The sequence below is a fragment of the Rosa rugosa genome, chromosome 4, assembly GCF_958449725.1.
Source record: "Rosa rugosa chromosome 4, drRosRugo1.1, whole genome shotgun sequence".
NCBI classification, from domain to species: domain Eukaryota; kingdom Viridiplantae; phylum Streptophyta; class Magnoliopsida; order Rosales; family Rosaceae; genus Rosa; species Rosa rugosa.
The window spans coordinates 5,681,401-5,696,047 of record NC_084823.1 but is presented as its reverse complement, the minus strand read 5'-3'; the positions used below and the strand labels follow the sequence as shown (position 1 = coordinate 5,696,047).

Sequence of the window (14,647 nt, the reverse complement as noted above, 5' to 3'; positions counted from 1 at the left end):
TTGACAAGGGAGTTGGAAGAGACGGAGATTTACGATGCATTAAAGGCCATGCACCCTTCAAAGGCACCGGGCCCAGATGGTTTTTCGCCTTCTTTTTATCAAACGTTCTGGGATCTTGTTGGCAGGGATGTGGTGAGGGCTGTAAGATTAATGGTGGGATCAGAGGAGCATTTGAGGACAATTAATTCCACTTTGGTTACGTTAATTCCGAAAGTGGAAGTACCACAACATATGTCTCAGCTTCGCCCTATTAGTCTATGCAATGTGCTCTATAAAATTGGGTCGAAAGTCTTAGCAAATCGTTTGAAGCCCTTGCTAGATTCTCTAATCTCTCCATTTCAGAGCGCATTTGTACCTGGGCGTTTAATTTCGGATAATGCATTGGCTGCTTTTGAGATTTCACATTGTCTAAAGAGGCGTCGCAGTGGGAAGAAAGGGTATTGTGCTTTGAAGTTGGATATCAGCAAGGCGTATGATAGAGTGGAATGGGGGTTTCTAGAGGCAGTGATGATGCAATTGGGGTTTTGTAGGGAGTGGGTGCAGTGGATCATGTGTTGTGTGCGTACGGTGAGCTATTCTTTTATTGTCAATGGTGAACCTAGGGGGAAAGTTGTTCCTTCTAGAGGCCTGAGGCAGGGGGACTCTATTTCCCCATATTTGTTTCTTATTTGTGCGGAGGCCCTATCCAGGATGATTATGCAAGCAGAGCGGGCTGACTTGCTGCATGGAATAGAGATTTGTGTCGGTGCCCCAAGTATAAGCCATCTTTTCTTTGCCGACGACTCCTTTATCTTTCTCAAAGCTGAAATGGCAGATTGTGTTGCGTTGAAAGGAATTCTGCAGGAGTATGAGCTCGCCTCGGGACAACAGGTAAACTACCAGAAGAGTTGTATATCATTTAGTAAAAACGTTGCACTCAATTTTCAGGAGGAGTTAGCTGCAACAATGGGTGTTACAAGGGTGGAGAAGCATGATAAATATTTGGGGCTTCCAACGGAGATTAGTTATTCTAAAGAAAAGGCCTTTGGGTTTTTGAATGAAAAAATTCGTGCCAGAACTCAAGGCTGGAGGGAGAAAACTTTGAGTATTGCAGGAAAGGAAGTATTAATAAAAGCTGTGGCTCAAGCAATTCCCTCGTATGTTATGGGATGTTTTGAATTACCGAAACATTTGTGTGAGGGAATGCACCAACTCATGGCTAGATTTTGGTGGGGAGATTCCACTGATAGCAAGAAAATTCATTGGCTCTCTTGGGATAAGTTGTGCCGCCCTAAAAATGAAGGAGGTGTGGGATTCCGGAATATGCATTATTTCAATTTGGCGTTGTTGGCAAAACAAGGTTGGAGACTCATACACAAACCGGACTCTCTCATTGCTCGCCTCCTAAAAGCTAAATATTATCCTCAATGCTCCTTCATGGAAGCTGTTTTGAAGGGAGGAGCGTCTTACACTTGGCGTAGCATCATGTCCGGCAGGTTGGTGCTACAGAAAGGCCTTCGGATTCAAGTGGGAAACGGATTAAATATCTCGCTATGGAGGGATCCATGGGTGCCCTGTGCCGTACTCATTTAAACCCTTTTCACTAATTATGGAAGGTACTGAAGATTGGACAGTGGCTGCCCTCATTGACGAAGAAAATAAAGAATGGATGTGTGACTTGCTGGGGGAACTATTCACAGAGGAAGAGGTAAGGAGGATTGCTGCTATCCCTCTGAGCCTTCGTAATGCCAATGATCGTTATGTTTGGCATTTTGATAAGAAAGGCCAGTATAGTGTCAGAAGTGGTTATTACGTGTTTATGAATTCTATGGAGGTTGCTGCAAGATCAGTAGCATCATCAAGCAAGAATGAATGTGCTCTCCGAGGTTATTGGAATAAGATTTGGCAGGCTGCTGTCCCACCCAAAGTACGGATCTTCATGTGGAGGCTTCTACGTGATATTCTTCCTACAAGGTCAGCCTTAAAATCACGTAGAGTTGTTCTACCTAATTATAAATGTGTTTTTTGTAATAAAGTGGAAGAGACCAGCATGCATTTGTTTTTTAAGTGTGGTGCTCTTAGTGGGTTTTGGATGTGTGGGCCATTGAAGCTAGTGACAATGGAGCAATCTGGGAGTTGTATGAGAGATTGGATCTTTGACCAAATTGAAGGTATGGCAGAGGAACAGGTGAATTATTTTTTTATGGCGTTATGGACAGTGTGGACGGAAAGGAACAACCTGGTTTGGAATGATGGTGCTTGTCGGCCTTTGTGGATGATTCAATGGTGTAGCAGACAGTTAGAGGAGTATCAGAGGGTTAACTGTAAAGCTGGAAAACAAGGAAAAAGGCCTTTAACTAAGTGGCAGAACCCACCTAGCGGCAGACTGAAAATCAACATTAATGGAGCTTTCCGTGTGAACGATGGTTGTGGAGGTATTGGTGTAGTTGTCAGAGATCATGAGGGTAGGGGGATCGCGGCCATGGCTAGACCTTTTTTACATGCACACTCAGCCCTTAGTATGGAGGCAGAGGCGTGTAGAGCTGGTCTTCTTCTTGGTATTCACCAAGGTTGGGCGGACATAGATATTGAGAGCGATTCGGCCACTCTGATTACTGCTCTTAAAAGTGAGGAGGAGAATCTGTCGGAGGTAAGTAGAATTTTAGATGATTGTAAAGAATACTTTTCTTCTTTTCAATCAGTTAGAATTCTACATACCTACCGGGAAGCAAATGGTGTTGCAGATAGACTTGCACACCTTGCTAGTGTTGTTGTTATTGATGATGTTTGGTTAGATGAGACTCCTGCTATTATTCAGGATGTTCTCTACGAGGATTATTGTCACTGTTTTTCTGTAGCTCGGGGTTCAGGTTTTATGTCCCCCCCGATGCAAAATTCTACTTTTAATAAAATAAATGGAACCGGGCGTGGGGCTGAGCCTCCCAGCTAGGCTGGGTTCCAAACCCTTTTCAAAAAAAAAAAAAAAAAAAAAAAAAAAGTATAGGAGACTGTAGAACTCAAGTTGTAAATGCGCACTAAAGTATTAGATGGATGTCAAAAATGCAGCAAGAAAAGCAGAGTACCAGTAAGATTATATATACCTCAGCACGTAATCCATAAAGTGATGTTTCCAGTCCTTCCTCAACAAAAATTTTGATTACGCAGTTGCTCATGAGATAAAACCTGCTGGAACACGTAATCCATAAAGTGATGTTTTCAGTCCTTCCTCAACAAAAATTTTGATTACGCAGTTGCTCATGAGATAAAATCTGCTGGAAAAAGTCACATCAGATAATCTTAACAAGAATGCATAGGCATCTAAGAACATCTGTGCCTCAATACTCATAGCATTCATTGTTATCGTATGATCCTACATTAGTTGACATCTGAACTTACAAGTTCTTTGACTCCAATGAATCAACAAAATAATAATAAAAAGATGGATCCCAACAGAATACTATTTTCTGCAAAACCCTCAACGTCATCGATTAAATCGGAGAAACCCTCACTCGTTAACGTAACTTTCAAGGGGCAAAGTGATAATGTGTAGAATACTTACAACATTTAAGCAGCGTTTGTTTCATCGGATACGGAGGGTGGATAGGAAAATTTAAATCTAATCTGGTAACTAATCATGTTTGGCAATTCAGATAATTTGCACCCAGATTTTTCAAATCTTATCAGGTATGGATTAGCAATCTGGTTAGAAAGGTGAGATATAATTTATCCAACTAGAAAAGCCTCCAAATATCCACCTTCAACCACGATAGAACTGAACCTCTACCTCCAGCTTCTCCAAAATCATAGCCTCTCACAATCTTCCTCCATCTTCATCTTCTTCTATTTTCTTCTTTTTTGGTATTCCACCACCGTTATGAAACGTATTCCGATCATCGAAATCGTCGAATTCGTGAGCTGATGAGTTTGGATTCACCGCTCTACGTAGATTCTTCCTCTAGATCTAATTTCGTCGAAGCTTCATGTAGATTCATCTTATGGGTGTGGGTAGATCTTCAAGATCTCAGACTTGCAGTGGAATGGAGATGGCCAGTGACGAACGAAAGCTATGGTTCCGCACCGGCGAGCTGTGGATGCTAAGTGCGATGGAGGCCATGAGAGAGAGAGAGAGAGAGAGCAGTGGTGGTGGGATGTATGGTCTAGGTTGTTGACTGGCGATGAGAGAGCAGTGGTGACTAAGACGGCCGGCGGTGATGTCTGAGCCGATCTCTGATTTTATTTCTTTTATTATTTATTTTTAAATTTTGTCAGATATCCAGGTTGTTATCCAATTTTGTATCAAACAACTGATAAGATTAGGATTAGCTATCTTAACCTCTTACAAATCCAATCCTATTCAAACAGGTTAACTAATCTAATCCTATCTTGTGTACCAAACGTGGCCTTAGTTCTGTGGTGGCTTAGTCCAACAATAATATGCTATGGGGCCTACTGTTAACTAATATGCCCATAGTCCCCTCCACCCACAGCTTGGATCTAACAGACTCAATGGTTCATGATCTTATCATGAATACATTATGTAAAAAACTACTCCAGACTTTCCCGGCATTGCTCTTCCTAAAAAATGTTGAAACCATGAATTCAAGATGTAAATTAAGAGTTTACCATGGCTTGCCATTGGGAGTAATAAGTGCAAATATGTTTACTCTAAATATGGAGACATCAGTGCAGATAAGTATTTAAATTTGTTGCATTATATGATATGAGAAACAAACTTACAGGATTGCTACCCGTGCCAACAGGAAGCCTCTCATCATCTGTTGGAGACAAGGACTAAAAATTCGATAAAATCGGCGAAATTATCGTTTTTTTGAACCTGCGATATTTTCTCCACATACCATGATTATTTGGTCCGAAAATTTTGAAATATCTCGATATTTCGCGATATATTGTATATTATAGAAAATATCGCGACATTTTGAAATTTTCATGAGTTGCTCTCAAACAAAAAATTCTCAACAATTGTGCGGATGAGATGGTTTCGAACCTCTGCCCTCTTGGAACAGACCCAGCACTAAGACCAACTCTGCTGGGATGCTCTTGTCCTCATTCTTAACATCTTTTTATTAATATAGTCTGTTCTGGACATATAAAATTGATGAATTATCCTTCTTTTTTTTGGTTATAAAACAAGAACAAAGCACAATACCAAGAGTTGCAAATTTTTAATTCAACTATCAAAATTCACTTTACTTCACTCCAATATTTTTCAACTTACCTTTTGAAATTCTAACTCTATAAATATAAAAATTTTCAACATATTCATGTCACTCTTTCTATTTCTACTTCCTCACTCACATTTTTTTGTTTTCGAATAAAAAATTAGTTACTCAAGGTTACTAAGTATTTGCTTTTTATAATTTATTTTCATAATTAATAATAATTATTTAGGTTGTATTAAGTCAAATTCTATAATTGTTGTTTGTCAGTGATCCTATATATACCAATTCAACCCTTAATCACTACAAGTCACTATGAAATGAAGCTTGTTCAATATATTCTTTTCAAATAGAGTAGATAATATAGTTGAATAAACATTTCTTAAAGTTTCACTTAAAATTTCCATCATTTTTTTTTATTATTTACTGAAATCGATATATCCTCGATATTTCCGTTTCCGGGACCATCGAAATTTCCTCGAAACTCGATATTTTGGTCCTTGGTTGGAGAAGGCAATTTGTGGAAGGCACAAATTTCTGCTAGGGATTCTGACCATTTGCTCGCATTTAGTGCGAGACAAGACATGCTCCCTGGCATTCACAAGAACAAAATAGGATTAAATACTGCTTTTGCTCAAAAAATACTTCACTACTTGACCTTCTAATTTCACACGTTTAGACGTTAGTCCTTGTACTCTCCAATTTTGGATCAACAGGTCCATTCCGTCACTCTCAGTCCAAAAACTCCGTTAAGTTGCTGACGTAGCAATCCTTGCGCGTCAAAAAGTCTATTATACCCTCACTTTTTTATTTTAATTTACTTTTTTTCTCTTTTTAGTTTTTAAAAATTTTTTTTCTTTTCTTTCTTTCTTTTTATCTCCTTTCCTCCGCAACTGTGGTCTTTGTTTTCTTGGTGAAAGGCAGTGAAGCTCTACCCTCTCCTTTGCTGCAGATCGGCTCACCCAATGAGTGGGTATAAAATGATCAAGATCGAATCAAACGATCAAGATCGTTCCAGAAATTCCAGAGGTTCTGGGAAGGGTGACGGAGGGACAAGATTTGATGTTATTTTTGGGGAGCAGGGTTTTGGGCGGCGGAGCAGCGGCGTTGGTGATCGGGGCATGGATTTGGACCCGGCAGTGGATGAGGGTGCCTAGTTGAAGGTTCTTCTGAGATCGAATTGTTCCACTGGACCTGGTTCGCATGCGGAGTTTGATTTATGAATGCGAGATAGCGTCTGCAACTCCGGGAACAAACCCTAAAAGTTCATCGAAAAGCTTGTACTGCATCAGAGGCATCGATGTGGAGTTCCCATACTAGCCGCACGTAGCCCAGAAGTCGTTCATGAGCAGAGTCGTCTCCACTCTCGATCGAGCTGTTTGGGACGACCACTTCCACACATTGCTCGAGTCTCCCATCGGAACTGGCAAATCGCTCTCTCTTCTTTGCTCCATTCTCGCTTGGCACAAGAGCTTCAAGACCAAGAACGTCTACGCCAATCTCTCCCATTCCAAGCCCAACCCCAAGGCCATGACCGATCCCATGGTCAGTCCGATTTTGCATGTGTGTTCAATTGGAGTGGTCAAGTTTTGATCTTGGTTAGAAATTAGGTTATTTGATGGGTCAATTATGGAATTAGATTTGTTGTTTGTTGATTCACTACAAGAAAAAACTTCATTCATAGCATATCATTATAGCGTTTCATTCACTATCAATTGTGAATTCAGAAAATTTCAATAACGTTTAAATTTTGTAAACGCTCTTAAATGAATATAAACGCTACTAAATGAAACCCATATACTGAAAATACGAGCGGGAAACAAAAACAATGCCCGGGATTTAATTTATGAGTTCAAAGCGTGACCCAACTCCCAATAGTCCATCATTTCAATTTTCAAAGCGCGAGCAAAAATTCTTCTCTTTCTCTCTCGACAAAAGATCCCAGCAACTTTCTTCATCCAACCAAAACCCTAGATCCCTGCGACTTTCTTCATTCCAGCGACTTCCATGGGTAAGCTCTTCGCCATCCAATCCAAACCCTAGATCTTTTGGTCGACACAAATTGGAATCAGATTGATACATTCAAGTTCAAAGAGAATGCAAAGCAAGGCTCCACTTACGTGTCTCCGGCAAGGTTTTCCAATCCCGAATTCTGACTCTGTTGGTCTCAATGTTTGCCACCTTCGCCTCAATCTACGTCGCCGGACAGTTGGTTCCTTTTAGTCTCTCAATTTTCAGATTTTGATTAACCCCCAAATTGGAAAACTGGGTTTTGAATTTTGGGGTTGGATGCAGGTTGTGGCAGGATTCGGAGAACAAGGTTTATTTGATTAAAGAGCTTGATAGGATTACTGGGCAGGTGGGCATTTCTTGGTTTTGTACTTGGGATTCAATTTTTTTATTTTAAGCTGTATGTGTAATGAAAAAAAAAAAAAGAAGCTTTTTTCACATTTGGGTTGGTTCTGTAATGTAAGTAGTGAGCTTAGTAGAACTTTTGGTACATGTTCAGAATGGGGTTGCTGCCCAGTTTAAAGTTGATGGTGGGTTTTGGATACAGATCATTGTTCATGTTTTAAACTCTAATGTATAATTGCATAGATAAGTGAATTACTGAGGACCAATTAAGTTGTGCAATGAGAAGTGATTTTTATAATTTGTTGTTTTACAGGGGGATCTGTCATATATATCAATGGATGATACATTTAAATCATAGCTTGCAGGTAAGATGGTAGTCATTTGTTCTCTAGTGTAATTCAAGATTCGTTATTTGAGTTGTGTGATTCCATAGTTTAGGTATAAATCTATGGTTCTTACCAGGAAAGTATCTTTGTTAGGGAACAACATAAGAAGTTATCAGTAGTTAAGATGGAGTTCGCTGCAGCCAATCAAGAGGGTTAAAGCGTTCAATGCTGAAAATGGAACCAGGCCACTGGTGGTGATTGGAATTTTTACAAAATTTGGTTGTAAGAACAATAGAGATGCAATTCGTAAGGCATGGATGGGAAATGGTAATGTACTAATCTTTATTTTGTTTGGTTGTATTTTGGATTGTAGTGCTGATTTCTCTATTTGCCTATCCCTATATTGTCTCTCTGAGTTTTTCATATTGGCTTCTTGTAATTGAAGTTCATTCCATGTTATTGTTATTTTATTTGTGTAATGTACACAATGCTGATATAAGAATTCACCCTCTGTGCCTCTAGCTGTTATCGGTAAACCCTAAGTTAACTTCTTTGATTGGTTCTATTGTATTTATCTTGAACAATATGTATACAATGCAGGTATTGGTACCCTTTTGGCAAACTGTGATGATCTCAAAATATTTCAAGACCCTGGTATTGGTTAAGTTGTCATGTAACTAGATCAAGGTATTAAATTAGTTCTTTTATTCCATGTGCCATGAACAAATTCATATTTTTGTTTTAAAGGTTTGAATTAATATGCTTTATGATTGACCAAGGAGGCCATGATCTACTGCAAAGTTTTCTCTCAACCCTCCCTCAGCTAGGTACATTTTATAGTAATGTTTTCTTTTTTCATTGCTAGCTAGGTATGGTGTATATATACTCATTACATGCAGTTTTCTTGCAGAGTTGCAGCACATATGTAAAGTATGATATATCAATCTGCTGAAAAGATTTCATTCACATGCAAGAGAATCGTCGCCCTGCACACATATAAAGAACCTTGAGAGAAAAAGTTACTGGAGATGATGGGCATGTGCATACGTGTGAAGCTTGTAATTAAGAGAGGACTGATCTAACTAACTGATTTAAAGTCCTGGCCCTTCGTTGAATGACTCTAAGCACCCAAGGGAATTCTAGAATGAGTACCGGACTACCAGCACAATTGACACTATAAGTTGGAATGTAAGTTGTTATGGTCTACTACTAATAACATCTTTGATTTTGGTTCCGTTTTCTTTGTTGTAATTAAAAAAGGGAAAGTGCAAAAAATGACAGGGGATAGTGAGAGATGAGACTTTGGCCATTAGTTACATTATTGTCACACACACACACACACACACAGATACATAGGCTGAATGCATATAGACAGTGAACTGAGAATCAATACCGAAATTTCAAAGGTTGCTTTCAGTTCCTATTTCTTAATAGCTCATGTTTATTGAATGTTGTGAGTTCTGACTAAGGGTGCCTATTGTGTATTTTAGACTTTAGCTTGTTATTTGTCTATTTACTGAACCAGAATTACTTCAAAGTTAGAGAAGGGGTTATTTATGGGATGTTCGGTTGAAACTAAAGGCCAAGCTCAAGAGTTGGAATGGTCGAGGAGTTGAAAAGTGAATGGTTCTTTCAAGGTATTTGTACATACATAGCACTTGCCGGCCATAATAAGCACTTAGACTTGACCATGTCACCTTGTCGGAATGACTTCAACAGTGTAACCCCTGGAAACGCAGCAAGACAACTTCCACCGGCAAGCCAACTCCAGGCCGAAACATGCCTTGACGCGTCGACACGCGCCACCCAAAATTGTCTCTGCAGAAAGGACCAAAACTCAGCAAACTGAAGTGTATCAGTCCCACATCGAAAACAAGACTGAGGTAACTCACTATGTCACCTATAAAAGGTCCACTTCTCTCTCTTCATTGATTACGCATTCAATAGCTATTTACCGCCGCATTTGTCAATACAAGTACATCGTTTAACTTTAGCATCAGAGGAGCGAAGACCGCCAACCGCGGTCTCCCCTCTTGATGCCGTTGTATTTCTCTTGACAGATTAGCGGGATTTCGTGAACTCTATACATATCAGAAGATTGGACCTTCGTCCACATTACCGGAAGCCTACATCATATGGCGGTATTCTGAGCATTAACATTGACGCCGTCTGTGGGAACCTCTGAACTAAGAGTCATCCCATTAACCTACCATGGCTAGCAAAAGCGGCGAGGGCGTTGGAGACCAAGCAGATCAATCCGCCAACCCTCAGCCCAACCCTACCAATCCAACAACCGTCAATCGTGAATTATTCACCACACCAATTAACGTGGACGGTCAAAACCTCAACACCCCCGAGGTGCTCCCTAGGGGTGGGCAAAAATGACCGAAAGACCGAAAGACCGGAAGGGACCGATCCGGACCGGCCGGTTCGGTCCGGGTTTTAGAAGGAAAATAAGTGTTTTCGGGCCGGTTCGGTCCCTATAATTAGTGTGGCGGTCCGGTCCCGGTTCTTGAAAATAAGTGTGTTCGGGCCGGTTCGGTCCTTAAGTGTCCTTGGCGGTCCGGGTTCGGTTCTTGACTAGAGGTGACTGCGTGGACCGGAAAACCCGAGCTTATGTACGTGTCGTACAATTATAGGTTTGTTTTCGAAGTATATTGTGTTAGTATGGACACCATCACATGTGATTAGTTAATAGACCTAAAATCTAAAACCCGTAGTCAATCTTCCTCAGCTCTCGCAGACTCCGCCAGTCCGCCTCCAACTCTCTCGGTCTCTCGACTCTCTCCCAGAAATCGATCTTCCTCAACCTTCAGTCAGTCAGCCGGTCAGCCCCTCTGTTCCTCACAATCGGTCTTCCTCAGCCCTCAGCCCTCAGCCCTCACCTCTAGAGAAAGACGATCCGATTGAAGATTCAATTTCGATTTCGATCCGATTGAGAAATCGATTTCGATCCGATTGAAGATTCAATCTCTGTGGGCGCTGCTTCAATCATCATTTCAGGTCTTCTTCTTCTTAGTTTTTCACTGTATATTTTTTTTGGGTTTCTAGCATTACCAGTTGTTATGCAGCTATTTTATGTCTTGTTGTTATGTTATGCTGTGTTTGGTTTTTGGAGTATTGATTGAAGATTTGGGCTAATGAAATTATTGAACTCTTGGATTGATTTGAGGAATTACTTTAGGTGTATTGTTTTAGGATACTCTGCACCTGTGGCTTGGCAAATTAGATTACTTCCCGGAGCTATGCAGAATCTGCACCGTCTTATATCTCGTCTTTCCTCAGGTCTGTGAGAAGTTTGCAGCTCAGTTGCACCACCAAGTTGAGAAGAAGAGAGCTGAGGTCGAACCCAAAGAAGGTAGCTTTATCATCTGGGTTTTGTTCTATTGGCTTTGTTTGAGGAGTTGAGTAATGGCTTGTGGAATTTGATTGTGGGTGTTTGTTTTTTTTTTTTTTTTTGCAGGTAGATCTCGGAGTATCAGATTATTGAGATTACGGAGAATGTTTGTAATCTGAAGAAGGCAGAGGCGGATTGGATTTTGCTGATTGACATAGTTGAACAAGGAGATAAGTTGCAGGTAAGAATTTGTGCTTCATTGCTTTGGATCTTGTGGACTGAAAGTTTAGAGATTGTGTTTTTGTCAACAGAAATATACCGAGTAAGAGACATTGTTTGATATGAGCTGAATTTTGGTGGTTGGTATGAGATTTTGGAATCGAAGTTTGGGTTATATGTACAAGTCGGGGTTTGAGTTGTGGTTGGTTTGGTTTCGATCCCATAAAGCTGTGTGTTGGTTTGGTTGTATAATTTGTGATTGCATATTAGCTTCTCTTAGCTTGGAGACTACACTCAACGTTTGGTTTCAGATATTTCATTGGCTTTTGTTTTGTGACATAGCGTCTTGTTTATTTCTTTGACATGGGGGATGGGGTTTGGTGTTGTATCTTATGTGAATATGGATCTGGTTCAGTTATGGATTTTGGTTTTGAGGTATTGAAATCCTCTGATTGTATTACAGATGGGTTTTGCTGGCTTAGAGTGAAGGTTGGGTTTTCCAGTTATTTGAGAATAGATAATTAATGGGTTTTTAGATTTACATGCAGTTTGTGAATTTTTGTGGGTGATCAAATATATTTCTTCTCAGTTATTCGTTTTGCTTCTTTTAATTGGGAGAGGATTTTGATTCTATCTTTCTCAGTATTGTAGAAGATTTCAATAAGGAAATATAAAGGCTTGCAGATTTCAGTAAGGAAATATAAAGGCTTGCAGATTTTTCCTTGTCCAGACAAAGATCTTGTAGATATAGTTATTGTTGGTTTACATTAGTTGAGAGAAATTAGTACTGCTTCATCGAGCTAGTATTTTGATGGTGTTTTGGACCACAAGATCTCTTTAGAATATACTGAGTAAGAGACATTGTTTCATTTATTTATTCACTCATTGTTTATTAATCTGCTTATTTATTCACTCTAGCTTCAATCAAAGCATGTGTATGAAACGTACAGTCTGCAGATCATTAACAGATGCTGTTTAATTAAACCAGAAAATATTGTATATCCAGGAGAAAATCGTGGCATAAGTCAACACCCCAATCAATGCCCGCAAGCTTCAGTAAATAAAGCTCAAACAACGGCATTGAGCATGGCAGCATGGAACCCCAATCAATGGCATTGAGCATGGCAGCATGGAACTGATGGAAGTTGAACTTGTTGTGTAACTAACTAACTATGTTGATTGAAATCATTGAATGATTGTTATTTGCAAGATGGATTTATTTGCAGCCTTGCTGCTAGTGCAGATTGCACTTTGCAGAATGGTTTATTGGTTTTATTTTTTGCGCTTCAGCCTTGTTGCTAGTTCATAGAATCATATTACATTACTCTTTATACTCTCTAAACAGAAGCAGGTCAAGCAGCAAAATGCAGCAGTGCTGCAAAGATTGACTGGAACCGGAAACCCGAAAAACGGGCCGGTTTTGTCACGGTCCGGGTTTATCCCGGTCCCTGTTATCTGCAACTACGGTCCCGGCCCGAATTAAGACTGCCGGTCCCGGTCCCTATAAAACAATTACCGGTTTGGGTTTAGGCCGGTCCCCATTCTCTGCATCTACAAGTCCGGTCCGGGTTTAGCTTTGCCGGTTCCGGTCCCGGTCCCTGTAAAAGCAGTGCCGGTCTGGGACCGTGCCCAGCCCTAGTGCTCCCAACACAATCTGTTGTAGAAAATCAGACCGGCACCAGCCATTAGGCACAAGGCCGAGATCTTGCTACCATGTTGGAGATAACCTTGGCAGACTTGCACAACGCAAACAGAGAGCGAGAAAAGGAACGAAAGGAGAAGGCGGAAGCTCAAAATCAAGTGGCGACGCTATTGTCAAAATTTGACGAGCTGAAAAAAGTGCTAGGAACAAATGCACGACCAACCCAAAGTGAACACTGCCAAAGCGCAAGGCTCAGTCCAAGCACAGGGACAAGAGCAGCACCGATACCGGTAATCCCAATGGGTGTCGCCCTAAACCCAGCTGAACTAGCGGATTTAGGACCGACACTACCGCTACAATTAGCACAAGAGCAGGTGGCGGACTCACAGCCGCAATATGATAATTCATTCAGCGCCGGTCAACAGAGGGGAACCGGGAACATGCTGGCACCCCGACAACAGATGGTGGCGCCAGCCCAACACATGCCTAGACCAACTGTTGACGGTACCACCTTGATACTGGAAAAGATGCGGGAATTAGAGGAAAGATTGCGGAGAGCTGAGGCTGGCACTTTACCGCCAGCACAGAATCCACTCTTTGCGGCACGACCAGGTCCATCCAGAATTTTGCAAATTGTCAGACCTACATATGCCAAGACGCCCAAGATAGCCCAATTTGGCGGCTCAACAGATCCATTAGTGCACATGGATACTTTCAAGAAGGTAACCAATAACAAGGGATTTGGTGACGCAACGCTTTGTCACCTATTCAGCGAAACGTTGGATGGTGAGGCAATGAGTTGGTTTTTCGAATGCCCACCAGGTTCCATGGACTCATTCTCAGCTCTGTCAAATGCATTTTTGTCAAGGTTCCTCCTCATGACGGACGGTTACCACAACTCCAGCCAACTATTCAGCATCAACCAAGGTATTGATGAGTCATTAAAATCATTTGTCACAAGATGGAGGACCGCCACATCGAGATGTCGGGATCTTGACAAAACAATGGCGCTGGTGGCCTTCAAGCAAGGACTTCACAAGGCAAGTTTTCTATACCACCTCAACTGTAACTGTCCAAACGCCACATATGACTACGTCATGATTGAGGCAGTCCTACATGCCCAAGCTGAATATAGCACTTATGGCGCCACACCACTGCCACCACAAACTCCACTTAAAAACCCCCAACCCGCCACGTTCCAACAAGGAAACACCACCACCACTCCAAACATAACCACACCGCCCAATGACAAAAAAAAGAGAATGGCAGCAGGGTAATTACCAAGACAAGTGGCAAAAAGATCAACAGTATCATAACAGGGGCAGTAGATCTTTTCACAATGATCGCCATGACAATCGCGAAAACCGCCACAATAAGCCCGCCACAAATGCTCAAAAATTTGAAGTCTTTACAGTCTTGACGGCGTCGTATGAAGAAATATATGATCAGTGCAAGGATCAAATACCACCACCACCCCCAAGAAAATACCCCAGAGTAGGAAAGCCTAGAAACACCAGAAAATAGTGCAAACACCATGAAGATAGCGGTCACAACACCAACGACTGCAATGCACTCAAGACTGCAATTGAGTCATTATATCGCTACGGAAAGC

General features: G+C 41.1%; 1 protein-coding gene and 1 long non-coding RNA gene across 8 annotated transcripts; both read left to right on the top strand.

The window, feature by feature from the left end:
• Positions 1-1,588: 1,588 nt before the first annotated feature.
• LOC133744218 (uncharacterized) lies at positions 1,589-8,054 on the top strand. Its single transcript, XM_062172358.1, has 5 exons — positions 1,589-2,629; positions 4,249-4,256; positions 7,452-7,515; positions 7,666-7,740; positions 7,974-8,054. The coding sequence occupies exons 1-5, from the start codon at positions 1,589-1,591 to the stop codon at positions 8,052-8,054; spliced, it is 1,269 nt and encodes a 422-aa protein (XP_062028342.1).
• Positions 8,055-10,208: 2,154 nt separating this feature from the next.
• Positions 10,209-12,677, top strand: LOC133745249 (uncharacterized). Of its 7 annotated transcripts, none has more exons than XR_009863526.1 (5): positions 10,209-10,840; positions 11,036-11,195; positions 11,301-11,415; positions 12,037-12,244; positions 12,400-12,677. It is a non-coding gene; the product is annotated as an uncharacterized LOC133745249 (long non-coding RNA). The 7 variants fall into 7 exon arrangements; XR_009863524.1 differs by having other exon boundaries at positions 12,344-12,677; XR_009863525.1 differs by lacking the exon at positions 12,037-12,244.
• Positions 12,678-14,647: the final 1,970 nt, after the last annotated feature.